Source organism: Chiloscyllium plagiosum, unplaced genomic scaffold, assembly GCF_037043375.1.
Source record: "Chiloscyllium plagiosum isolate Xiang-an unplaced genomic scaffold, Cpla_swu_hap1 HiC_scaffold_3, whole genome shotgun sequence".
Taxonomy (NCBI): Eukaryota; Metazoa; Chordata; class Chondrichthyes; order Orectolobiformes; family Hemiscylliidae; genus Chiloscyllium; species Chiloscyllium plagiosum.
The window spans coordinates 4,014,539-4,042,535 of record NW_028270141.1 but is presented as its reverse complement, the minus strand read 5'-3'; the positions used below and the strand labels follow the sequence as shown (position 1 = coordinate 4,042,535).

At 43.4% G+C, this 27,997-nt stretch overlaps 2 protein-coding genes across 8 annotated transcripts in view; one reads left to right on the top strand and one right to left on the bottom strand.

The window, feature by feature from the left end:
- Nucleotides 1–8,613, top strand: part of otofa (otoferlin a) — a 436,145-nt gene extending 427,532 nt beyond the window's left edge. For 4 of the 5 annotated variants that reach the window (XM_087977131.1, XM_087977125.1, XM_087977118.1 and 1 more), the window contains one exon: nucleotides 7,056–8,613. In XM_087977131.1, coding sequence (XP_087833257.1) covers nucleotides 7,056–7,236 — 181 coding nt within the window. In that variant the 3' untranslated portion in view covers nucleotides 7,237–8,613. Of the gene's footprint in view, nucleotides 1–3,885; nucleotides 4,082–7,055 lie in introns of those variants that run through there. The other variant, XM_087977140.1, reaches the window with a different exon arrangement.
- A 136-nt stretch (nucleotides 8,614–8,749) lies between these two features.
- Nucleotides 8,750–27,997, bottom strand: part of drc1 (dynein regulatory complex subunit 1 homolog (Chlamydomonas)) — an 81,093-nt gene continuing 61,845 nt past the window's right edge. For 2 of the 3 annotated variants that reach the window (XM_087977148.1, XM_087977155.1), the window contains 2 exons: nucleotides 13,656–13,758; nucleotides 8,750–11,046 (listed from right to left, as the gene is read on the bottom strand). In XM_087977148.1, coding sequence (XP_087833274.1) covers nucleotides 10,984–11,046; nucleotides 13,656–13,758 — 166 coding nt within the window. In that variant the 3' untranslated portion in view covers nucleotides 8,750–10,983. The remainder of the gene's footprint in view (nucleotides 11,047–13,655; nucleotides 13,759–27,997) is intronic. The other variant, XM_087977162.1, reaches the window with a different exon arrangement.

Sequence of the window (27,997 nt, the reverse complement as noted above, 5' to 3'; positions counted from 1 at the left end):
CAAATCATCCGCCGACATTTCCGCCACCTCCAAAAAGACCCCACCACCAGGGATATATTTCCATTCCCACCCCTTTCCGCCCTCCGCAAAGACCGTTCCCTCCGTGACTACCTGGTCAGGTCCACGCCCCCCTACAACCCACCCTCCCATCCTGGCTCCTTCCCAAGCCACCGCAGGAACTGTAAAACCTGTGCCCACACCTCCTCCCTCACCTCTATCCAAGGCCCTAAAGGAGCCTTCCACATCCATCAAAGGTTTACCTGCACATCCACTAATATCATTTATTGTATCCGTTGCTCCCGATGCGGTCTCCTCTACATTGAGGAGACTGGACGCCTCCTAGCAGACGCTTTAGGGAACATCTCCGGGACACCCGCACCAATCAACCAAACCGCCCCGTGGCCGAACATTTCAACTCCCCCTCCCACTCTGCCGAGGACATGGAGGTCCTGGGCCTCCTTCACCGCCGCTCCCTCACCACCAGACGCCTGGAGGAAGAACGCCTCATCTTTCACCTCGGAACACTTCAACCCCAGGGCATCAATGTGGACTTCAACAGTTTCCTCATTTCCCCTTCCCCCACCTCATCCTAGTTCCAAACTTCCAGCTCAGCACTGTCCCTATGACTTGTCCTACCTGCCTATCTTCTTTTCCACCTATCCACTCCACCCTCCTCCTTGACCTATCACCTTCATCCCCTCCCCCACTCACCTATTGTACTCTATGCTACCTTCTCCCCACCCCCACCCTCCTCTAGCTTATCTCTCCACGCTTCAGGCTCACTGCCTTTATTCCTGATGAAGGGCTTTTTGCCTGAAACATCAATTTTACTACTCCTCAGATGCTGCCTGAACTGTTGTGCTCTTCCAGCACCACTAATCCAGAATCTGGTTTCCAGCATCTGCAGTCATTGTTTTTACCTAGATGATTCCAAACAGGTTTTAGAAGAGATTTCCTTCTGGTGCAGAAAGAGCAGGAGGGTCTTCCAGGCTCCAGATTACTCCCTGTATCATTGGTTTCTTTCACTGACAGTGTTCGACTTCATTCCTGCACTGGTTATCTGTCTGTGGTAGCACCTGCAGATTCCCTGCCAGGACCTCTTGTCACAGTTGCCAATTCTCACTCACATCATTGTCACCAGGTTCAGACAGAAGGACTGTTGTCAAACAGAGAGACCTGGGGATGCAGGCTCATAGTTCCTTGCAAGTGGCATTACAGGGGGTAGATAGGGTGGTGAAGGTGTCTTTTGGCATGCTTGCCTTCAGTGATCAGACCATTGAGTACAGGAGTTGTGACATCATATTATGGCTGTACAAGACATTGGTAAGGCAACATTTGGAGTACTGCCTCCAATTTTGGTTGCACTATGATAGATAGGATGTTATTAAACGTAAATAATGATTTGGAGGTGCCAGTGTTGGACTGGAGTGTACAAAGTTAAAAATCACACAACACCAGGTTATAGTCCAAAGGTTCATAAACCATCTGATGAGGGAGCAGCGCTCCGAAAGCTAGTGCTTCCTAATAAACCTGTTGGACTATAACCTGGTGTTGTGTGATTTTTAACATTAAACAGAAAGGGTGCAAAAAAAGATTTACAAGGATGGTGCCAAGACTGGAAGGTTTGACTACAAGGAGAGGATGGATAGGCTGGGACTTTTTGCCCTGGAGGATAGGAGGCTGAGGAGTGATCTTAGAGGTTTATAAAATCATGAGTGACAAAAATACCCAAGGAAGAGGAGTCCAAAACTTAGATGGCATAGATTTTGGACAGGTACATAGATGGAAAAGGTTTAGAGAGATATGGGTCAAACACAAGCAAATGAGACCATTTCAATTTAGGAAACCTGGTCAGCATGGATGAGTTGGGCTGAAGGGTCTGTTTCGATACTGGATGGCTCCTTCACTCTATGGCTGTCCTTCAAGGCCAAGAATGAGTTAAACATAAGATGTATTTCATGACCTACATCAAAGATTCTTAAAAGCTCTTAAAACCATAATTAAAAACATTCATGCAATCCCCTGCTGAAATAAATGGTCCTTTACCTTTTCCAACTGAGCCAAACCTTTACTAAGGACTCTGTTACGATAACAAACCTTGGAAAATCAAAACAATGGAGTCCATTGAAACTGAAGAACAAAAGGCAATGTTTCATTTTCTAATCTGCACAAGAAGACCTCTTCCTGCAATTCACTGGTGCATTTTTGATTCTTTTACTCTTCTGTCTAAGTGAGAGCTCCAAACTTTTGTTTTAAATTTTGACAGGATAAGTATTTAAATCATTTCAGGTCACTATGCTCCAATATACCTTATATCCACACTTCACATGTATTTTTGCCTCCTCCATAAAAATGTGATGCCCACAAGCAGTAGAATATAAAGAACCAAGATTTCCTTACTGCTGGAAGATCATAATGTGAAATCCTAAAAGAAATAAGTTGGTGTATTCATTCTGAATCAATAGAAATAAGTTTTAATGGAACTAGAACAGTCTTACAGTCAGTAATTCCATCATAACAAGACAATGTGCCCGTACTACGTCCGCACAATGAGCTAAAATAGCTGAGGAAGTTTCACTCCATCCGAAACATTAGTTCTGATTTTTCTCCACAAATGATGCCAGTATGTGAGCTTTTCCAGCAATTCCCGTTTTTATCTCCTTCAGTGCTATATTATTTTGATTCTATCTTGACCAATTCAGTTCTTTCCCAAATAAGCACAACAATAGTACAGCTCATTTAAAAATAGCATAAATAATCTTTTTCTGACCACAAAAGTTTTAATTCAGTTCCCACAATTACTAAAGAAAGTTGGGGCTTAGGTATTAAGTTACTGCAAGGCTGCAAACCATGAGACATCACCCATTTCCTACCACTAACTAAAACCGTTCATGTCATTTCTTGACTTAAATTTGAAAATTTTCTAATACTGACTATTTTCTTTTAAGCTTCTATTTTGCTATAAAAGGTAATTTTTAATCATTTTTCTTTAGATACAAATTTTCAAAATCTGGAACTAAGTTCAGAAAACCAACAGAACTATAAGGATCAATCATATATTATAAATCCATATGGGAAGTGGAGTTGCAGATAAGATAGTGAAGAAGGTGTTTGGTATGCTTTCCTTGGTTGGTCAGAGTATGGAATACAGGAGTTGGAAGGTCATGTTGCGGCTGTACAGGAATTGGTTAGGGCATTGTTGGAATATTGTGTGCACTTCTGGTCTCCTTCCTACTGGAAAGATGTTGCGAAACTTGAAAGGGTTCAGAAAAGATTTACAAAAGATGTTGCCAGGGATGGAGGATTTGAGCTATAGGGAGAGGCTGAACAGGCTGGGGCTGTTTTCCCTGGAGCATCGGAGGCTGAGGGGTGACCTTATAGAGGTTTACGAAATCACGAGGGGCATGGATAAGATAAATAGACAAAGTCTTTTCCCTGGGGTGGAGGAGTCCAGAACTAGAGGGCATAGGTTTAGGGTGAGAGGGCAAAGATATAAAAGAGACCTAAGGAGCACTTTTTCACTCAGAGGGTGGTACATGTATGGAACGGGCTGCCATAGGAAGTGGTGGAGGCTACTACAATTGCAACATTTAAAAGGCATCTGGATGGGTTTATGAATAGGAAGGGTTTGGAGGGATATGGGACAGGTGCTAGCAGGTGGGACTAGATTGGTTTGGGATATTTGGTCGGCATGGATGAGTTGAACCAAAGGTTCTGTTTCTGTGCTGTACATCTCTATGACTCTTTGGAACATTTTCAATGTCCATTTGATATTAAACTGTAACACTTTTAATTATAATCTCTTTTGCTTTTTTCCCAATTCTCCCTTCCCTTTTGCATTATCTTTTCTTGCCCCTTCACACCTTACTCTTCTCCAACCTGCAGTCGGCCTGACACCAGCTTTATCTGGTTTATGAACCCTCTAAAGTCCATCAGATATTTCATCTGGCACAACTACCGTTGGTTGATTTTGAAGATCCTCGCAATTGTGCTCCTCCTCCTTCTGCTTGGGCTCTTCCTTTATTCAATGCCTGGTTACCTGGTCAAGAAGATTCTTGGAGCTTAATGGCCTGGAAATGGTAGCCATGTTTTCTCATATTTCATGTATCCTGTGCATTCTTTTACCTCCAATGTTTCCAACAAGGATTTCCTGCTGAGTTATTGCAGTCAGTTTTGTTAACTAATGTATTTGATAGCTTTAAATCTAATGAACTGCATAATAAAGCACAGGGATACATATTCCAATCATTTGAATAATTATTTCTATTAAGCTAGTAAAATCAGATTACAGTAATACCAAAAGTGTAACTTTGTACGGATAAATATCACATTAAAAGCAAGAAAACTAAATATTTGAAAATCCACTCAATGGCTTGGATTTTGCAGTAAGCAGGGGATAGATGGCACCAGTAATTGCTCTTGTTATTCCCACATCCTTTATCTGGGTTTTATGTGAAAACTGATGAACTCAAAAGCCATTATAGTTCATTATCTTCTGGAGGGCACCTAACAGCTATGTAAACAGGCCAAATAATAGAATGTCTCCTTAACTAATCCTTAAAAAAGTAGTAAAAATCTGAACCAAGGAATGTAAGTTGTAGCAGTTAATATTGAATCAAGTACAGAATGCACAAATAAAAGAATTAAAGTGGTCTTAAGAATTGAGATAAAGTTATAGAGAGCATAAGATATTTATTTTAAAATATTTTTCAGTAGTTAACATTCAAAGAAATAAGACATCATACATACAAGTGTGTATCACACCTGTGATATGCTTACACTTCACTAACAAGACCAAGTATTTTCTGGTGAATTTAGTTGGTATCTACCACACATGTAGTATATAACAATGTTTTACCCTTCCATCTATTTCAATGCCAATACCTTGATGAAATAACAATGTAGTGAAGCTTCTGGAGAAGTGAAATAACTAAGCCAACAACTTCCTGATTTAGCTGCTTACATGTCACTGGGAGTCATGTACTAATTTAGTCTGTAGTAACTGTGAATGCTATTTTCTTCATCTTTATTACAAAATCCTGGCTATTGTCTTTCACATTAAATCAGTTAAATTTAATTGTAAACATTCATGTATTAGATATCAACTATGATATTATTTTGGTACTTTATCTCATGTATAGGAACCAAAAGATGCCCTCATATTGATAAATGGCAGCAGACAGTTTTTAAATATATTAAATCTTGTGCTATAAATTACAGATGCTGGCTGTGTCCTTAAGTAGCGTTGTTCCCATATTGTGGCTAATACATATATTTATTTCAAGTACTAATACTTTTTAGCATTATTCTGCAGCTATTTTCTGCTCTTTTTCAGTTTATTTTCTCTCTCGCTTATTACATTTACTGCAAGTGTTTATGTTTCAAATATTAACAGGAACCTTATAGTTAATAAGCAATGACTACAGTAAGCAATATAGTAGTTACTTTTAATTACCCTGACTGCAAAGAAAGATGTTACAAGCTCCAACACTAAGAATGAAAGCTGGGCTATTATTGGAGGTTAACGTTCACCTTTTTCATCTGACACGATACTTTACCATTTATAATTTGAAACCTTAAATTAGTGCTGATTTTGTTTTAATCCCTTGCAGTACTTTGATTCACACCAGTAGCCAACAGAAAATTGGCATTTTTGATTGTGACAACAGTTTAAATTCCTGTTGTAATATCTAGATTGCTAATGAAGTAGTCTTTATAGTTTAAAACTGTCTACCACTGTGGCTGAACACCTACTCCATGGATGGGAAAGGCAGTAGTCTTTGGGAGATTGTATGAGGTCCATATGAGCAAGAAACATTGCAAGCAGGATCACTTAGGTGAATGAGATGTGAAATTTTGATTTCTCGATGGCAAACTAAGAATCCAATATGCTGCAAACACAGTATATTTAAGTTCACATCATCCTGTGATAGGTTCATAATTGTAAAACCTTTGTGTATTATGAATACTCAGTAGTGTAAAAAGTTTTTAAACTGTGTCCTACATTCAAGATAAAGTCAGTAGGGCATGAGAATCTCCTGATAGCCAGTACTCTTTGGATCCTTGCAATTTATTTACTGTAATAATTAGCCAGGAAATGCTAAAGGAATTATAACTTATTGTAACTCACGGCTAACTACAAAACAAACTCTCCAACCCAGGGAGAATTTAATTCTTCTCTCTGATCCCCACCCGAGCAGTGCAAGTTAACGTGTTCCAGGAGAAACTGATGTTGTGGGAAAGTCACTTTTAACTTTACCATCTGGGTTTGAATCCAATCCAGATCCAGGGGATGAAAGTCTTTACTTCCTGTAGGGTGCAATTTCAGCTATGTTTCCAGTGAATCAGAATCCATAAATTGAAACATCCTTGAATCAGGATGGAATTGGCACCAACTTCACAGCTCTTTCTTTCATAAGAAATTGCTGTCATGGAAGTTGAAAAAATTATCATACTGGTATAGTGGAGGGCGTTCATCGGAGGCTGGGATAAGGGAGCTTTATTAAGTGTAGTAAAGAGCTAAATATTCAATGGTTTAAAGAAAGGCACTAAATTATAATAGTGAATCAAAATCGTGATGCTAGTGAATATAGGAAGAAAACACCAAAAAAATCACTAACCTGATCTAAAGGCTCTCCATTTTAATTCCTTTTATTGCACATCTTTCCAATTTAGAGGACTGTACTGACTTCAAAATCAAACTCATGGCATACACTGGATACTTTTGATTGCAAGATTGAAATTGTATGAATAATTTATATGTGTCGAGATTGTGTTGCTAAGGAGCTGGACTGCCTGACCTGCTGTGCTTTCCAGCAACACACTCTCGACTCTGATCTCCTGAATAATTTATATGTTTAACTTTGCTGTTTTCTGAAATAATGGTAATTCTTGCATTTACTAACAACTTCTGGAGATGAAATAAAAACTAATTTTCTCCTCCTGGGAAATAGTATCATTCACAAAGTGCCTACCGACAAATATTTTTGAATAATCATTCATCGCTAACCATTGTTTTTTCTTTCCCTCCCACTCTCTATTGCTGCGTTGGACAGTCGGCCAGACACCTCTTTTATCTGGTTCCTCAATCCACTCAAATCCATCAAATACCTCATCTGCAACAGATATAAGTGGCTTATTGTGAAGATTGTGCTGGCTTTGTTACTGCTGATTATGATAGGCCTTTTCCTTTACAGCATGCCTGGTTATATGGTAAAGAAATTACTTGGTGCATGAATCATCATCATCATCTATTTAATGCAATTAACAGCTAATATTTTTAGTAAAACATTGTTTTGTGTGTCTGAATTAATATAGAGAAAGGAGGTGGGAACATGACAGTGGCTGGGGAATCATTTTGAAAACTTCTGTGTTACAACATTGCATTATTTTGCATCATTATTTTGGCGTGCAGTGTGCAGTTCTCCAGAATTACTGTTTGAACTGTCATTAAGTCATTTTTTTTTGCTCTCATTATCACACAAACTTTGTTTGAACCGTTTTAAGTTTTGGAATTTATAACAAGAGAATTTATAACTCTTATTTGTGTTGTGTAATTTTCCTACCTTTTTTTCATTCATATTAAAAATAACTTGTTGTCCAACTACCAATTTATCCTGGTGTCTGAACCCAATGCATGTTGCCTAGCTTCTGCTTTGAAGAAACTGTAAGTGTTATTTATTTTAATCACAGTGGCCTCGAAAATCTTCAGCATTACCCCATCAAATAAGAGAAAAAAAATGTTCAATACTGTAATGTGATTTTATGAATTATGCACAAGTCAAAAATTAGTTCAGAATATTTTTCTTGGGGGTGGAAAACATCTGGTGTCAACAAGGGACTAACATCATCAATGTCGTGATTATAACTATCACGTAGCTGCAGGATTCGTCTAAGCATTAGGTGCATAAAATGATAAGAACAATATGACTCAATGTATTATTTTAATTTTTATAACCCAAAAGTTCTAAAAGAAGCATGGCATGAAACAACCTTCTAGATTAAGCGTTCATGAAGATTGCTTGATTGTGGCTTTATGGCAACACACAGGGTGACCTGTTGAGAAAAAGTTTCAAGAACAGCCCAATGTCAGTAGGAAAAATAATTTGCTCGGAAATTGGCATTTGAAATTAAAATGTTATTTGAACAACAAATTCCATGTCATGGTGCAAATGGAGACATTTGAGAGATTTATTGGAGCGTTTTTGAATAGCTGAGAGCATATTTGTCTAAGGCCACACATAACAAAATGTCTTTTACCTTTCTGTCAGACCATTGAGTTTTAATGTAGTTTTCTATGTTTCAAGACTAATAGATAAAGTAGCACTTTACAAGTCATAATTGCACTGTGGAAAATAGCAACACAGTATGCCGAGAGAACAATGTTCTGTTTGCTTTGTAATTGATAATAGACTCTCTTTGTAATACCTTTCTCATTGTGTACATCGATAAAAATATGAAAATACAACTATGTTCACAAAAACCTGTCATGTTCTATTTTGTGTTACTCTTTGTATGGATTGTTTATGTGTAATTAACTTCTGGTTCTTGATGTGAAAACAATCCAAAGAAATAAACTATTAAAATTTGAAATAAAGTACTAAAAAAAGTCTATATCAAATTTGGACACTTTTTACTAGAAATACCTCATTAATTGAAGGTCAATGGACTTTAATCAGTGAGGTTTTCCCTTTTCCCCTTCTTCATAGATGCTGCCTCACCCATGATACGTGTATTTCAAAAATGCAAAACAATGGGAGGTTTCTGGTGTGTGCTGGTTCATTTAAATAACTAATTACATAATGCTTTATAAAAACAGTTTATGTTACATGAAATCGTCCAAAAGAAAATTATTTTGTGGATAACTAGAGGCTATACCACGAAGGCACTGGGCCCTTGACTGGGCATGGCAAGTTGGTGTATGGTAGAACAATCCAACCTATAGTCATTGATGGGTTGCAAAATGCCTCCTGGGAAGTGTTGACAGACATGTCCAAAATTTAACTCCATTTGTACATCTGCTGGAGGCAGCTAATTCTAGTTTTGAACTTAACTTCATGATTCTGGAAGTTTGCAAAGAACTGTATTTTTCATGCTATACATTCATTTGTGTTAAGAAGATGAAGGTATCTGGCATTGCAAACATGATTTCCAAGGCACAGGTTGATGGGAATCCTCATAGGTCCACTATTAGCTTGTTGCCTTGTAATCACAATCCACAAATCACTATCCAGTAATAAAAGAAGTCCACGTTAAATGCAGTTTCGTCCTCTAATTCCATCACAATCTGACAGAAGCACTGGATTGCATAATCATCTGAAATGGGGCGGCACAGTGGCAGTGGTTAGCACTGCTGCCTCACAGGGCCATGGACCCGGGTTCAATTCTCGCCTCGGTCAACTGTCTGTGTGGTGTTTGCAGATTCTCCCCGTGTCTGCGTGGGTTCCCTCCGGGTGCTCCGGTTTCCTCCCACAGTCCAAAGATGTGCAGGTCAGGTGAGTTGGTCATGCTAAATTGCCCGCAGTGTTAGGTGCATTAGTCAGGAGTAAATGTAGGGGAATGGGTCTGGGTGGGTTGCTCTTCGAAGGGTCGGTATGGACCTGTTGGGCCGAAGGGCCTGTTTCCGCACTGTGGGGAACCTAATCTTATCTAATCTAATGTAATCATAACTCACACAGAAATAAAGTGCTACAAGAAATGAACTGGCAACAGTGTAAAAGAAAACAACTTCAATGATATGGGGAAATCATACCTGTGCTGCACAATGTTTGACAAACCATTATTTATTTTATATATATAATTAATGATTAGATAGCGTCTTAGAGATGTCCAGCACAGAAACTCATTCATACCGACCAGATAGCCTAACCTAATCTGGTCCTATTTGCCAGCACTTGGCCCATATCCCTCGAAACCCTTCTTACTCATGTACCCATCCAGATGCCTTTTAAATGCTGGAATTGTACCAGCTTCCACCACTTCCTCTGGCAGCTCATTCCATACATGTACCACCCTCTGCGTGAAAACGTTGCCCCTTGGGTCTCTTTTACATCTTTCCTCGCTCACCCTAAACCTATGTCCACTAGATCTGGACACCCCCACCCCAGGGAAACGACCTTGTCTATTTATCCTATCCATGCCCCTCATGATTTTGTAAACGTCATAAGGTCACCCTCTCAGCCTCTGACGCTCCAGGGAAACAGCACCAGGCTATTCAGCCTCTCCCTATAGCTCAAATCCTCCAACCCTGGCAACGTGTGAGTGGCACGGTGGCACAGTGGTTAGCGCCAGAGACCTGGGTTCAATTCTCGCCTCAGGCGACTGACTGTGTGGAGTTTGCACATTCTCCCCGTGTCTGTGTGGGTTTCCTCCGGTTTCCTCCCACAGTCCAAAAATTTGCAGGTTAGGTAAATTGGCCATGTTAAATTTCCCGTAATGTTAGGTGAAGGGATAAATGTAGGGGAATGGGTCTGGGTGGGTTGTGCTTCGGAGGGTCGGTGTGGACTTGTTGGGCCGAAGGGCCTGTTTCCACACTGTAAGTAATCTAAAATCTAAACATCCTTGTAAATCTTTACTGAACCCTTTCAAGTTTCACAACATCGTTCTGATAGGAGGGAGACCAGAATTGCACACAATATTCCAACAGTGGCCTAACCAATGATCTGTACAGCTGCAACATGACCACGCAACTCCTATACTCAAATGCTCTGACCAATAAAGGAAAGCATACCAAACACCTTCTTCACTATCCTATCTACCTGTGACTCTACTTTCAAGGAACAATGAAGTATTAGAAGATATTAAGTATTGGAATAGACAAATGAAGTGCAACTCATGCTGTCCTGAGAAATATTATCTAATTTGGAGTGCAATCAAAAGCATTCCACAAAAAAAAGCTCTCAAAGTCCACCACAAATTTTATATCAATAATTCCTTTTCAGAAGTTTTAATCATGTAAACTGAAAGTTCTTCAAAGTTGGTGTTTTACTTTTGTTCAATGTTAAACTGCATCAGTTGTGTTGGTGGAATTTCAAGTTCATTGTTTACCTGAGAGAGACAAGACATCATTTTCAGATTAAGTCAAATCCCCTCCACAGTCTATTCTGAATAACAATTAGCATCTTTTCATAATGAGCAAATCATTGCAATTAGATCATTATTTAAATACCTACTATAGACAATTAGAGGCAATTCAAGCAAACAATATTCCTCAGTACATTAACAAAAATCAAATCAAAAGAGCTATTCCTGCTTAGCATTAGTGAGCAGAAGAGAAAACTACATGAATATAACACAGGAATTCATCCCAAAAACTACAACGTAACAGAAGCAACTAAAATTGAAAATTGACATTCTAAAGGACAAAAGGTGGTCCTACTATATTAGACTTGCAATTGTTTTAGTATGTAACTAAAACAGGGCACGTGGATTATCTTGGAGATTTATTTTCTTTGCATTTCAAAGGGTCTTTCATGTACACATCGGGTATTAGAAATTTCTTTGTGCTCAAATTCAACTATGAACCCAATGACACAAACATAAACCACAAACACAAAAACGGAGGAGCAGAAGACCCTGGGAAGTTAGCTCCCTTCATTATTAAGATGCTTATAGGGACAGCACACAACGAATACAAATACAGAACAACCAGACAGCAACAACAATCATAAATCTGAAAACAAAGAGATCTTGTAGGTGGGAGTTTGAATGGTGTCCAACAGCAACCTTCACCTTTAATAAGCAGCCAGGAGTTGTGCTTGAAATTTTTGATTTGAAATTTTACTCTTCTCCTTTGTGGCAGCCTCCAGCAATCCTTAGAGCACTCCTGTTTGGTTGTTGTTGGCTGAATTGTGGAATGTACTGTGCACATAGTGTGCACAGTACATTCCTGAAGAAGGGCTTATGCCTGAAACGTCGATTCGCCTGCTCCTTGGATGTTGCCTGACCTGCTGCGCTTTTCCAGCAACACAGTTTTCAGCTGTGCACATAGTGTGGTCAGCCAAAATCCAGTGTTGAAAATCTGCCTAAAGTAGGCTTTGTTCCCAAATTGTACCAATCCCAATTACACATCAGCACTTGTTGGTCACTGCAGGATTGTACTTGCCCATCTTGCATCTCACTCCTCCCTTCATGTACTGCATAAAATCAAGTTACAGTTCTCTGAATATTGGAAGAACCTTCAGTCTCTGTACCATGGTTCCCTGTTATACCCCACCAGCAGACACAATGCAGCAAGAAATCCCAGGCCATTAGTGGTGGTGAGGACATGGAAGTAAAAAAATTAATATGTCACTGGGTAGGTGGCCAGTCTCCTTGTGTCTTTACCGGGGCAGGTTGCAAGTCTTGTAAGTCAACTCTGTGACAGAGGTGGAAAGGATGCAAAACCAATACTCTGGATCCTACCATCTCATGAAGACAAATAAACCATTGCTTTAACTAAGGAAATTTCAATGCAGGAAATAACTATGTTGTCATTAACAATTATTATGGGAAATAGAGAGTCTAAAAGTTTTAACTGATCATTAATGGAGCTCACTATTAGGTGACTAAATAAACAAGCCAGCTCTTTTCTCATTCACCACTTAAAACAAACTAAATTGAATGAGTTAGTCGCGTAATAAGCTCGCTAAAACATACAGTCTGAGTCATAGAGATGAACAGCATGGAAACAGACCCTTCACTCCAACTCACCCATGCCGACCAGATAACCTGACCTAATCTAGTCCCACTTGCCAGCACTTTGTCCATATCCTTCTAAACCCTTCCTATTCATATCCCCATCCAGATGCCTTTTAAATATTGTAATTGTACCAGCCTCCACCACTTCCTCTCAATGTCCCTTCTTCTCAATGACTAGTACATATTAGTATTGATCAGAATCTGTATTATTGCTTTAAGATCATACCTAACTATTGACAAAAAAAACCAAAGTCATCAGCTTATAGCAGGGGGATTACAGGTGAACGAGGTTGATGGTTGTTATTCCCGGTTGGTGAATTCTCAAAATGAATTGGGTCCTTGCAATATCACCATTCACTGTAATTCCAAAATGCAAACAGTTCTTGCTTGCAGTTTAAGGTAAAAACAATTTTACCTTTCAGTATCTTGGAATACAACAAAACCAGTTTTTCCTTTTATAATGTTGTTTCTTTATGATTTTAAGAAAAAATTTGAAAATACAAAAGCACAGAATAAAACTCTTAGCTACTTTACAGACATCAAGAGTTTGGAACCAGGATGCCAGAGAAAACTAATGAAACAGAAATGAAAGGTGCCAGTAGAGCAACAAACATCTTCTAACTGTCCACTTTGAACTTTTTTTTTCACTAAAAATGAATATAGTACCTCTCTAAATTATAACTTGTTACCAATTACATTAACATCTGGATGGTTTCAAACTGGGAGAAAATTGAGCAAACTTTCTGATTCTTTTACAAGTAACAATATTGGAAGTGTCCATACGTGGTCATCAGACTCAGGTTTTGTGCCACCATAATCAGGTAGCCTGCTGAAGGGTTTTACATAAATAACTGCAGCTGAGTGGAAACACCAGAGGGCTTGTATCATCCCTAGACTGTAAGTTAAATTAAGGGAGTCATTTCATTACTTTGAAAAAGATTGAAAGTGAAGAACAGAAAGAAGTGTGTATCACTCACCCTAGAATGCATGTACTGCTGAAGTAACAACCTGAACTCTGAATTCTGCTGAGCAAGGCCATACCTATCAGCATGTAGGTTTGCTCTTTTGACCAAGACACTGCTGCAAAAGAGATGTTAAATTCTATTAATTAAATAATTATAGTAGCATACTTTTAAGTAAATGCATCAAACCAATCTTGAACGAAAATCGTTAAGAATTACCAGCACTTTATCCATCAAACTTGATACAGTGCAACACTGGGAGAGAGATGGCCAAACATTTGGTCAAAGATATAGGAATGCCTTCGAAGAGGGAAGAGAGGCAGAAAGCTTTAGGGAAGGAACTCCATAACTTAGAGTCTCAACAGCTGAACTTGTGGCTGCTAATCGTGGATCAATTAATGCTCGTGAGGCCTGAACTGCAAAGACATGGATATTTTCAAGGGTTAGCGGAGATTACACATATTGAGAGTGGCAAGGGATTGGAGGGAGTTGAAAACAAGAGTGCCAATTTTAAAACCAAAACACTGCTTCAATCCAAAACAGATCAGTCAACCAGGATACATGAGCACCAACAAGCCACCAAAAGACATGACCAACTCTCACTGATTTCCATTCACACAGAGAAAGAGGGCCACCAGTTCAATTGGGACAACACATCCATCCTGAGATAAGATAAACAAAGACATGCATGGGAATTTCTGGAGGCCTGGCATTCAAAACGGAACTCCATTAACAAACACATTGGTTTGGACCCCATTCACCAATCTCTCAAACAGAACCAGAAGTGATATCACCCACCACAGACCGACACATAACTAGCAAGCGAGACAGAACACCAGAACACCAGCTCAGCGAGCAACCTTACAACCTGATAAAAGTCAGTCATGTGGAAACTAACCCTCACACACATGTTTTCCCACATTTTGGCCAAGTGGCAATTTCAGGGAGTTTCACCAAGATTTTCCTTCCGTGAGGTGTGGCATACTTTCTTGGGCAGTCCTCCACTGCTCACCTTTTTAACTATGAATTAGTCTCCATAATGCCACTCTCACACAATTCTGCAGTCAGCAGAGGAGAAATACTTTTGGCTTTCACATTGTAGATGCCATCATAAGTCCCAGCTGAGCACCATTTCAAACAATGCAAACCAAGACCTGCCCTGAGTGTGTTGCTGTACAATTCCAAACAACATGACTGAGAGAGGGAAGCTGATACCTTGCTTCACTGACAAGAGTCCTGGAGGTCCGGGTGGACAAGGTAACACCATCCCTTTACCCCAGGACCAACTTAGGAGACCACAGGACTAGAGGCTGCCAGCTAGGTCTAAAGAAACCACCCAGAACAGTGCAAAGGATCGTCAAGTACTTTATTTACTATGCAAGGCTTTGGACATCATTAAGATAGGTTAAGATACCACATTTGACAAGTTGTTTCTTAATATAAGAAAATAAAATGTTTAAATTGAGCATCATTGGTATCATTCATTCACACTTGCAAACTTTCCAAGAACAATGCCACAAGAAGGTTAATAATCCTCTGTGCTCCACAGGGTTAGGACTGGTCACATCTGCTTGCTATTCCACACCCATTTTAACTCTGTTATTGCACCCACTTCGGACCAAGCTTAATGGTCTACCACTCACTGTTGCAAGCAGTATCTTTCTTTAATGGCTCTCACACCTTCACTCCCCCAGAAACTATTAAAGCTTCTTGATCTCTGTGCTTCCAATGCTCTTACTGTCTTGTGATACAGCTTTTCCAGCCATTTTCATTTCATTCAATCCCTCCCTTCGTCATATTGCAGGGCAAAACAGCTCACAATAACACTACAAGTGCTAAGACAGGTGGCCAGATGGGTAACATTTGCCTCCTCAAGGAGAAAATCCTTGATTGGTGAGAGAAGACTATGACTACTCATTTGGGGATTTTGAGACCTCCATATGAATTGGAGGAAGGCCAATTTTGATGGCATTAGACAAGAACTTTCAAAAGCTGATTGGGGGCAGATGTTAGCAGGTAAACGGACGGCTGGAAAATGGGAAGCCTTCAAAAATGAGACCATGAGTGTCCAGAGACAGTACGGGGACATGAGATGGCTTTGGCAAATAGAATTAAGGAGAATCCAAACGGGTTTTACAAATGTATTAAGGACAAAAGGGTAACTAGGGAGAGAATAGGGCCCCTCAAAGATCAGCAAGACAGCCTTTGTGCGGAGCCACAGAAAATGGGGGAGATACTAAATGAATATTTTGCATCAGTATTTACTGTGGAAAAGGATATGGAAGATATAGACTGTGGGGAAATAGACGGTGACATCTTGCAAAATGTCCAGATTACAGAGGAGGAAGTGCTGGATGTCTTGAAATGGTTAAAGGTGGATGAATCCCCAGGACCTGATCAGGTGTACCCGAGAACTCTGTGGGACACTAGAGAAGTGATTGCTGGGCCTCTTGCTGAGATATTTGAATTATCGATAGTCACAGGTGAGGTGTCGGAAGTTTGGAGGTTGGCAAACGTGGTGCCACTGTTTAAGAAGGGCGGTAAAGACAAGCCAGGGAACTATAGACCGGTGAGCCTGACCTCGGTGGTAGGCAAGTTGTTGGAGGGAATCCTGAGGGACAGGAAGCACATGTATTTGGAAAGGCAAGGACTGATTCGGGATAGTCAACGTGGCTTTGCACGTGGGAAATCATGTCTCACAAACTTGATTTGAGTTTTTTGAAGAAGTCACAAAGAAGATTGATGAGGGCAGAGCAGTAGATGAGATCTATATGGACTTCAGTAAGGCGTTCGACAAGGTTCCCCATGGGAAACTGATTAGCAAGCTTAGATCTGATGGAATACAGAGAGAACTAGCCATTTGGTTACAGAACTGGCTCAAAGGTAGAAGACCTTTGGTGGTGGTGGAGGGTTGTTTTTCAGACTGGAGACCTGTGACCAGTGGAGTGCCACAAGAATCAGTGCTGAGCCCTCTACTTTTGGTCATTTATATAAATGATTTGGATGCGAGCATAAGAGGTATAGTTAGTATGTTTGCAGATGACACCAAAATTGGAGGTGTAGTGGACAGCGAAGAGGATTACTCAGGTTACAACAGGATCTGGACCAGATGGGCCAATGGGCTGAGAAGTGGCAAATGGAGTTTAATTCAGATAAATGCGAGGTGCTGCATTTTGGGAAAGCAAATCTTAGCAGGACTTATACACTTAATGGTAAGGTCCTAGGGAGTGTTGCTGAACAAAGAGACCTTGGAGTGCAGGTTCATAATTCCCTGAAAGTGGAGTCGCAGGTAGATAAGATAGTGAAGAAGGCATTTGGTATGCTTTCCTTTATTGGTCAGAGTATTGAGAACAGGAGTTGGGAGGGCATGTTGCAGCTGTACAGGACATTGGTTAGACCACTTTTGGAATATTGCATGCAATTCTGGTCTCCTTCCTATCAGAAAGATGTTGTGAAACTTGAAAGGGTTCAGAAAAGATTTACAAGGATGTTGCCTCGGTTGGAGGATCTGAGCTACAGGGAGAGGCTGAACAGGCTGGGGCTGTTTTCCCTGGTGCGTCGGAGGCTGAGGGGTGACCTTATAGAGGTTTACAAAATTATGAGGGGCAAAATTATGGATTGGATAAATAGACGAAGTGTTTTCCCTGGGGTCAGGGAGTCCAGAATGAGTGAGCATAGGTTTAGGGTGAGAGGGGGAAGGTATAAAAGAGACCTAAGGGGCAAAGACATATCTTTTCCCTAGAGTGGGGGAGACCAGAACTAGAGGGCATAGGGTGGTGCGTGTGTGGAATGGTTGCCAGAGAAAGTGGTAGAGGCTAGTACAATTGCAATATTTAAAAGGCATTTGGATGGGTATATGAATAGGAAGGGTTTGGAGGGATATGGGCCGGTTGCTGGCAGGTAGGACTAGATTGGGTTGGGATAATTGGTTGGCATGAACGAGTTGGACCGAAGGGCCTGTTTCCATGCTGTACATCTTTGTGACTCTATATTCTGGCAACCAAATAAGGTTCATTACATTGTGTATTCCTGGCCCCCCCATTACCATGCTGTGAACCAATTTAGAACCGACTTAGGCTTCCACCGCTAATACCCAACTCACTTCTTATCTTCTGCATGTACCAGTGGCACCACACAACCTCTCTAGGCATCAGATTCCCCTCTTTTTCTGAAGAAGAAGCTACAGATTGTAAAGACTGTGGCATTTCATTTTTCTTTAATTTTGATTGAGAACTCAAGAGGGGAAACAGCTATTTAAACCACAGACTGTGGAAGGAAATGCTGCACTTTTTAGAAGACAAGTTACCAGAGCTCATTGAGTTGCGGTTACATTGTTGCTTTGTAGGGAGGAGGAGTGATAAGATGTCAGAGCACCAGTTTGTGAACAGTGAACAATTCACTGATTGCTCTGTGCAAATATGACCAGTTTTAGAAACTGGAAGTATCAGCCTAACGACAGTTCTCTGCGCGGTTCCCTCGAGGTGAACAGATTGAGTGTTCACCATAGAGGAAGAGAAGTCTCTGGACTACTGAAGGTCCAGGTATTGTGTCTCTATCACTACAGCATAAGTAACTAAAGCTTGAACAGAGCCAGCTTTCGCCTCGCTACAAGCTCCTGCTTCTAATTAGAAACTCAAAGACTTTACAATTAGTGTACCAATCACCCTGTGCCACCAATGAAGAAGTGAAAGAATCCAGAAAGGAGATTGGAGACAGAAGGTCTTTGGAAGCAAAAGGAACATCTCATCAGATCCTGTGGACTGGTACTACTGAACACTATGGGTCCAGGGTTTTGTTTCTCCGCACATAACACCAATGTTTATTTGTTTGTGTTTATCTGTGTGTCGCGGGTTTAAATTGGGAGTTTCAATAAATCAAATTATATGTTGATATATCAGATTGTTGTTTATCTTTGGCTAGGAGTTACTTATTTGCTATGACGTGGAGGTGCCAGTGTTGGATTAGGATGGACAAAGTCAGAAGTCACACACACCAGGTCACAGTCAAACAAGTTTATTTGAAATCACAAGCTTTGAGTACTGCTCCTTTGTCAGGTGAAGTGGAGGGAAGTAAACAGGCATAGAATTTATAGGTGCAGAGATCACTGCAAGATACTTCTGTGAAATTAAGAGTGCCAAAAGGTAGTGTAAATGGTGTGAGTGGAGTGTCGACAGTCTGAATAACAAGTCTCTGCAGATGATCAAAGGTGTCAAACAGAACATATAGAACATAGAACATTACAGCGCAGTACAGGCCCTTCGGCCCTCGATGTTGCGCCGACCTGTCATACCAATCTGAAGCCCATCTAAACTACAGTATTCCATGTATGTCCATATGCTTGTCCAATGACGACTGAAATGTACTTAAGGTTGGCGAATCTACTACCGCTGCAGGCAAAGCATTCCATACCCTTACGACTCTCTGAGTAAAGAAACTACCTCTGACATCTGTCCTATATCCATCACCTCACAATTTAAAGCTATGCCCCCTCATGCTCGCCGTCACCATTCTTGGAAAAAGGCTCTCCCTGTCCATCCTATCTAACCCTCTGATTATCTTATATATCTCTATTAAGTCACCTCTCAACCTTCTTCTCTCTAACGAAAACAGCCTCAAGTCCCTCAGCCTTTCCCCGTAAGACCTTCCCTCCATACCAGGCAACATCCTAGTAAATCTCCTCTGCACCCTTTCCAAAGCTTCCACATCCTTCTTATAATTCGGTGACCAGAACTACACATAATACTCCAAGTGCGGCCGCACTAGAGTTTTGTACAGCTGCAGCATAACCTCATGGTTCTGGAACTCGATCCCTCTATTAATAAAAGCTAAAACACTGTATGCCTTCTTAACAACCCTGTCAACCTGGGTGGCAACTTTCAAGGATCTGTGAACCTGGACACCGAGATCTCTCTGCTGATCTACACTACCAAGAATCTTACCATTAGCCCGGTACTTTGCATTCCGGTTACTCCGACCAAAGTGAATCACCTCACACTTGTCCACATTAATCTCCATTTGCCACCTCTCAGCCCAACTCTGCAGCTTATCTATGTCTCTCTGTAACCTATAACATCCTTCGTCACTATCCACAACTCCACCAACCTTAGTGTCGCCTGCAAATTTACTAACCCACCTTCCTACGCCCTCATCCAGGTCCACAGCAGTGGATCCAACACCGACCCTTGCAGTACACCACTGGTAACTAGACTCCAGGATGAACATTTCCCATCAACCACTGCCCTCTGTCTTCTTTCAGCAAGCCAATTACTGATCCAAACTGCTATCTCTCCCACAATCCCATTCCTCCGCATTTCGTGCAATAGCCTACTGTTGGTAACCTTATCGAACATCTTGCTGAAATCCATATACACCACATCAACCGGTTTACTCTCATCTACCTGTTTGGTCACCTTCTCAAAGAACTCAATAAGGTTTGTGAGGCATGACCTACCCTTCATAAAACCGTGCTGACTATCCCTAATCAAATTATTCTTTTCTATATGATTATAAATCCTATCTCTTATAATCTTTTCCAACACTTTACCAACAACTGAAGTAAGGCTCACTGGTCTATAATTACCAGGATTGTCTCTACTCCCCTTCTTGAACAGGGGAACCACATTTGCTATCCTCCAGTCTTCTGGCACTATTCCTGTAGACAATGACAATTTAAAGATCACTGCCAAAGGCTCGGAAATCTCCTCCCTGTCTTCCAAGAGGATCCTAGGATAAATCCCATCCAGCCCAGAGGACTTTTCTATTTTCACACTCTGCAGAATTTCTAATACCTCTTCCTTGTGAACCTCAATCACACCTAGTCTAATAGCCTGTATCTCAGTAATCTCGACAACATTGTCGTTTTCTAGAGTGAATACTGTTGAAAAATATTCATTAAGTGCTTCCCCTATCTCCTCTGACTCCCACTATTATCCTTGATTGGCCCTAATCTTACTCGTCATCCTCTTATTCCTTAAATACCTATAGAAAGCCTTAGGGTTTACCCTGATCCTATCCGCTAACAACTTCTCATGTCTCCTCCTGGCTCTTCTGAGTTCTCTTTTTAGGTCTTTCCTGGCTACCTGGTAACCCTCAAGCGCCCTAACTGAGCCTTCACATCTCATCCTAACATAAGCCGCCTTCTTCCTCTTGACCAGAGATTCCACTTCCTTCGTAAACCACGGCTCCCGTGCTCTACAGCTTCCTCCCTGCCTGACAGGTAAATACTTATCTAGGACACACGGTAGCTTTTCCTTGAATAAGCTCCACATTTCTAATGTGCCTATCCCCTGCAGTTTCCTTCCCCATCCTATGCTTCCTAAATCTTGCCTAATGGCATCGTAATTGCCTTTCCCCCAGCTGTAACTCTTGCCCAGTGGTATACACCTATCCCTTTCTATCACCAAAGTAAACATAACAGAATTGTGATCACTATCACCAAAGTGCTAAGCATGAGTAAAATGTCACCAGTTGAACAGCAAATGAAAGAATGACCTATGATCTGATTAATTAAGGCAGAGACATAATTACAAAAACAATCAAAAATAAGATAGTGCTAGAGACAAACCAAATGGCTGGAATAACATGATAGATGTAACAGTCACAAGATGAGGGCCTAACCAAACTAACAAGTAATCCACAACTGTACAAACTGATTAAGATAGATCATAAGTTATCAAGGTGATGGTGTCAAAACAGAACAGTAGGGAAGATTTTACAAACATGAACAGTATGGTGAGGTTACATGTAGCACAACATGAACCCAAAATCATGGTTGAGGCCATTTTTATGGGCACAGAACTTGGCTATCAGTTTCTGCTTGTTGATTCAGCGTCATTATGTATCTCAAAGGCTGCCTTGGAGGATGCTTACCTTCCAGAGGTCGAATGTCCTTGACCACTGAAGTATTCCCTGACTGGGAGTGAACATTCCTGCCTGGCGATTGTTGTACAGAGTCCATTCATTAATTTGCAATGATCAATGACATGGTCAGGATAGCTTATGGCCAGATTTCTAATCTACTTTCTTGGTCAATGCATGAGGTGTACAAGAAGATTTTTGTAATGGTAGAGGAGTGTAATTTTAAATGAGTGCCTAATTAATGCAATTATCCTTTTGGCAATTAGCCACAAGTGGATCCCACTGCCACAGGTAAACAACTTACTTCATCACCTCTGGGTATGCTGGCAGTCATTCTTTCTATGTGCATTGTACAGATGAGATTCAGTAGAAGATGGAATGCTGTCCAGTGTTTTTTTTATTTCCTTGTGGAATATGGATGTCTTTGGCTGGGCCAGCATTCATTGCCTGATCCTAATTGCCCTTGAGAAGGTGATGGTGAGCTTTGTTCTTGAACTGCTGCAGTCTATCTGCTGTAGGTTGACCCCCAAAGACACTTAGTAGGGAATTCCAAGATTTTAAATCAGCATTCAAGAGAATGAGTACTGCTTATTATTCCAGTTTCAACCCCCAACATTCATGTTAAATTGTTCATTTTAGCCACGGTCAACCACCATCTGACTTAAGGCTCCCCACATATCCATTGAACTAACCATTAGCATCCCCAGACCCAAGCCTACTGCATAAGTATTCCTGACAATTTTATTTAAAGTCAATCCCAATTGAAGCCAAGCTGGAAATGACATCCAAAGAACAACCCCCTGTAGTACCTATGTCATACTGGCTCCAACATTTACACAGAGAGTTGACCTCCTCCATTGTTCCCTTTGCAACATAGTGGCTCTACATAGATTCCATGCCTCACACAGCAGTGCCCCCCGATAACCTGCCCAAATCCCAGGACTGAATGTAGCCCACTCCATGGATTAACTTGGGAAGGCAGCTCTGAGTGAGACATACCTGACTGATCTCAGTGCAGCTCACGGATCCTTATTGATAATCCACAGACTGGTTAGATTTCACAGGCAGGACTGACTGTGGTCCAATTTCCAGAATAAACTCCTTGGAACCTGACCACACCAAGTTCACAACTGACTGTGGTCAACTCGTTGGACTGAGCTCAGACGATATCCTTGACTGACTGTGGTGGCATCCCAGACTGACTATAGTTCAGCTTGATTGGACTAAGACATTCTACTCATAATCATTCAGACATGGCTACATGCTTGAAGGACCAGCAGTGTTTATGCCAAGCAAGTTGCTAGCACATACATTAGGTGTCACAATGGCATAGTGCAGTGTCATGCGCCAACATATCCATCCTCCTGACCATTCAATGCTAACAACCATGACAAGCCATCTGGCTCTATATCTGCACAGAACAGGTAACACAAAACTAGAGACTTTAAATTCTGAATGAAAGCAAATACATAAAAAAGCAAAGGAAGGCTGAGAAGCTGTGAGTCTCCAAGTAAGTACAATGTAAATCAGTACTAAGAAAGCAAACCAGCAGTCCTGAGAGGCACTCTATTCCAATGTACAACATGGGCATATGCTTAGGGTGTAGGTTTGCTCACTGAGCTGTAGGTTTAACATCCAGACGTTTCAATACCTGGCTAGGTAACATCATCAGTGGCGACCTCCAAGTGAAGCGAAGCTGTTGTCTCTTGCTTTCTATTTATATGTTTGTCCTGGATGGGGTTCCTGGGGTTTGTGGTGATGTCATTTCCTGTTCGTTTTCTGAGGGGTTGATATATGGTATCTAGATCTATGTGTTTGTTTATGGCGTTGTGGTTGGAGTGCCAGGCCTCTAGGAATTCTCTGGCATGTCTTTGCTTAGCCTGTCCCAGGATAGATGTGTTGTCCCAGTCGAAATGGTGGTGTGGACTTGTTGGGCCGAAGGGCCTGTTTCCACACTGTAATGTAATCTAAATCAATCTAAATGTAATCTAAATCTAGGCGGCCTGTCTCCCCAATGTAGAGAAGACCACATCGGGTGCAGCGGATACAGTAAATGATGTGTGTGGAGGTGCAGGTGAATTTGCGACGGATATGGAAGAATCCATTGGGGCCTTGGAGGGAGGTGAGGGGGGAGGTGTGGGCACAAGTTTTGTAATTCTTGCGGTTGCAGGGGAAGGTGCTGGGAGTTGAGTTTGGGTTATTGGGGGGTGTGGACCTGACGAGGGAGTCGTGGAGGGAGTGGTCTCTCCAGAACGCTGATAAGGGTGGGGAGGGAAATATATCCCTGGTGGTGGGAACTGTTTGGAGGTGGCGGAAATGACAAGAGGATGATACGATGTATCCGGAGGTTGGTGGGGTGGAAGGTCCTGGTGGCGATTGGAGGGGTGGGGTTCAAGGGCGGAGGAGCGGGAAGTGGAGGAGATGCGGTGGAGAGGATCGTCGACCACGTCGGAGGGGAAATTGTGGTATTTGAAGAAGGAAGCCATCTGGGTTGTACAGTATTGGAATTGGTCCTCCTGGGAGCAGATGCGGCGGAGATGAAGGAATTGGGAATATGGGATGGCGTTTTTACAGGGGACAGGGTGGGAGGAGGTGTAATCTAGGTAGCTGTGGGAGTCGGTCGGTTTGTAGTAAATGTCTGTGTTGAGTCGGTCGCCCGAGATAGAAATGGAGAGGTCTAGGAAGGGGAAGGAGGAGTCTGAGATGATCCAGGTAAATTTGAGGTTGGGGTGGAGGGTGTTAGTAAAGTGGATGAACTGTTCAACCTCGCTGTGGTTCTGTTCGCCGAGCTGGAAGTTTTTGTTGCAAACGTTTCGACCCCTGTCTAGGTGACATCCTCAGTGCTTGGGAGCCTCCTGTGAAGCGCTTCTGTGGTGTTTCCTCCGGCATTTATAGTGGCCTGTCCCTGCCGCTTCCGGTTGTCAGTTTCAGCTGTCCGCTGTAGTGGCCGGTATATTGGGTCCAGGTCTATGTGTTTGTTGATGGAGTTTGTGGATGAGTGCCGTGCTTCTAGGAATTCCCTGGCTGTTCTTTGTTTCGCTTGCCCTATAATGGTAGTGTTGTCCCAGTCAAATTCATGTTGCTTGTCGTCTGCATGTGTGGCTACTAGGGATAGCTGGTCGTGTAGTTTCGTGGCTAGTTGATGTTCGTGGATGTTCAACCTCCTCGTGGGAGCACGAGGTAGCGCCAATACAATCACCGATGTAGCGAAGGAAAAGGTGGGGGGGTGGTGCCAGTGTAGCTGCGGAAGATGGACTGTTCCACATATCCGACGAAGAGGCAGGCATAGCTGGGGCCCATGCAGGTGCCCATGGCTACTTCTTTGGTTTGGTGGAAGTGGGAGGATTCGAAGGAGAAGTTGCTCAGAGTGAGGACCAGTTCAGTCAGTCGAAGGAGGGTGTCAGTGGAAGGGTACTGGTTGGGTTGGCGGGAGAGGAAGAAGCGGAGGGCTTGGAGGCCTTCGTGATGGGGGATGGTAGTGTATAGGGACTGGATGTCCATCGTGAAGATAAGGCATTCGGGGCCGGGGAAGCGAAAATCATGGAGGAGGTAGAGGGCATGGGTGGTGTCCCGAACGTAGGTGGGGAGTTCTTGGACTAAGGGGGACAGGACAGTGTTGTGGTATGCAGAGATGCGTTCAGTGGGGCAGGAGCAGGCTGAGACAATGGGTCGGCTGGGGCAGACGGGTTTGTGGATTTTGGGCAGGAAGTAGAAACGAACGGTGCGGGATTGTGGGACATTGAGGGTGGAGGCGGTGGATGGGAGATCTCTGAGGTGATGAGGTTATGGATGGTCTGAGAGATGATGGTTTGGTGGTGGAAGGTGGGGTCATGGTCAAGGGGGCAGGAGGAGGAGGTGTCCGCGAGTTGGCGTCTAGCTTCAGCGGTTTAAAGATTGGTACACCAAACTACCACTGCGCGTCCCTTGTCTGCCGGTTTGATGGTGAAGTTGGGGTTGGAGCGGAGGGAGTGGAGGGCTGCGCGTTGTGAGAGTGAGAGGTTGGAGTGGGTGAGAGGGGTGGACAGGTCAAGGCGGTCAATGTCACGGCGGCAGTTGGATATGAAGAGATCGAGGGCGGGTAAGAGGCCAGCACGGGGTGTCCAGGTAGATGGGTGTGTTGGAGGCAGGAGAAGGGGTCGTCAGAGGGTGGACGAGAGTCCTGGTTGAAGAAGTAGGCGTGGAGGCGAAAGCGGTGGAAGAAATGCTCGATGTCTAGCCGCGTGTCGAACTCATTGATCCGGGAGCGTAGGGGGATGAAGGTAAGGCCTCTGCTGAGGACTGATCATTCATTCTCAGAGAGGGGGAGGTCTGGAGGGATGGCGAAAATACGGCAGGGCTGGGAGCTAGGACCTGGTGTAGGGCTGGAGCTGGGAGTGGGGGCGGAGTTAGGCATGGGGGGCGGAGTTAGGCGTGGGGGCAGAGTTGGTCGTGGAGTCGGAGATCGACGTGGGGGCGGAGATCGACGTGGAGACGGAGATCGACGTGGAGGCGGAGATCGACGTGGGGGCGGAGATCGACGTGGGGGCAGAGATCGACGTGGGGGCAGAGATCGACGTGGGGGCAGAGATCGACGTGGGGGCAGAGATCGACGTGGGGGCAGAGATCCACGTGGGGGCAGAGATCCACGTGGGGGCGGAGATCGATGTGGGGGCGGAGATCGACGTGGGGGCAGAGATCGACGTGGGGGCAGAGATCCACGTGGGGGCGGAGATCGACGTGGGGGCAGAGATCCACGTGGGGGCGGAGATCGATGTGGGGGCAGAGATTCACGTGGGGACGGAGATCGACGTGGGGGCAGAGATCCACGTGAGGGCAGAGATCCACGTGGGGGCAGAGATCCACGTGGGGGCAGAGATCCAAGTGGGGGCGGAGATCCACGGGTGGGGGGGTGGAGATCCACGTGGGGGCAGAGATCCACGTGGGGGCGGAGATCCACGTGGGGCAGAGATCCACGTGGGGCAGAGATCCACGTGGGGGCGGAGATCCACGTGGGAGTGGCGTAGTGTGCGGTGTGGTCGGTGTGGCAGTGGTGGCTGCAGTGGCTGCCGTGGCCGCGTGGGCAATGGCGCCTGAGCGGTTCCGGAGGTCACGAGAAGGTTCAGGAACAGTCGAGGAATCCGGAGTGTGGGGGTGAGTACATGAAAGTTTTTGTACTTACTTTCTTTGATGTTCGATATGGCTAGGAAAAAACGTTTGTTCAGTGTATGAATTCTTCTGAGGATGAAGAACAGCAAAGGTGCTTTGCAGGTCTGGGACAGTGTTGTCCTGAACTGGGGCAGGGCTGACTGCAGGGAGTGTAGGTAGCGGCGCATGGCTGCGAGTGTGGAGTGGAGGATCCAGAGGGAGGTCTGTTGCTGGAGGCTTTGGATTTGTTGCAGGTACTGGTTGTCCTGGTTGGGTCCAAATTGTGTTGGTCTGAATGTAGTCCGGAGTCCATGCGGGGTCAGTCGGTTCCGTAGGCAGGTGCTGAGGAAGGAGATGTGGCTGTGGTAGCGAGTCTGTTTCAGGACATGGCTGAAGAGCTTCAGGGCAGAGGAGATGACCTGGGGGGTGGAGGGGGGAGTGCAGTGAGAGAGGGACTCACTGAGATCCTTGTAGAGGGAGGAGGAGAGCTTCTTCAAGGTAGGCATGCTTGCAAGAGGATTCGCAATAGGTTAAGATCAACTAGGAGTAAGTGAGGACTGCAGATGCAGATGCTGGAGACCAGAGTTGAAAAATATGGTGCTGGAAAAACACAGCAGGCCAGGCAGCATCCGAGGTGCAGGAGAATCGATGTTTCGGGCATAAGCCCTTCTTCAGGAATGAGGATGGTGTGCCGCAGACTGAGATAAAAGGTAGGGAGGAGGGAATTTGGGGGAGGGGTGCTAGGAATACAATAGAGTCCTCTCCCGCCGGCCCAACCAGTACCCTTCCACTGACACCCTCCTTTGACTGACTGAACTGGTCCTCACTCTTAACAACTTCTCCTTCCAATCCTCCCACTTCCTCCAAACCAAAGGAGTAGCCATGGGCACCCGCATGGGCCACAGCTATGCTGCCTCTTCATCGGATATGTGGAACAGTCCATCTTCCGCAGCTACACTGGCACCACCCTCCCCCCCACCTTTTCCACCGCTACATCGATGATTGTATTGCTGCTACCTCATGCTCCTACGAGGAAGTTGAACAGTTCATCCACTTTACTAACACCTTCCACCCCGACCTCAAATTTACCTGGACCGTCTCAGACTCCTCCCTCCCCTTCCTAGACCTCTCCATTTCTATCTCAGGCGACCAACTCAACACAGACATTTACTACAAACCGACCGACTCCCACAGGTACCTAGATTACACCTCCTCCCACCCTGCCCTCTGTAAAAACGCCATCCCATATTCCCAATTCCTTTGCCTCCGCCGCATCTGCTCCCAGGAGGACCAATTCCACTACCGAATAAGCCAAATGGCCTCCTCCTTCAAAGACCACAATTTCCCCTCCGACGTGGTCGACGATGCTCTCCACC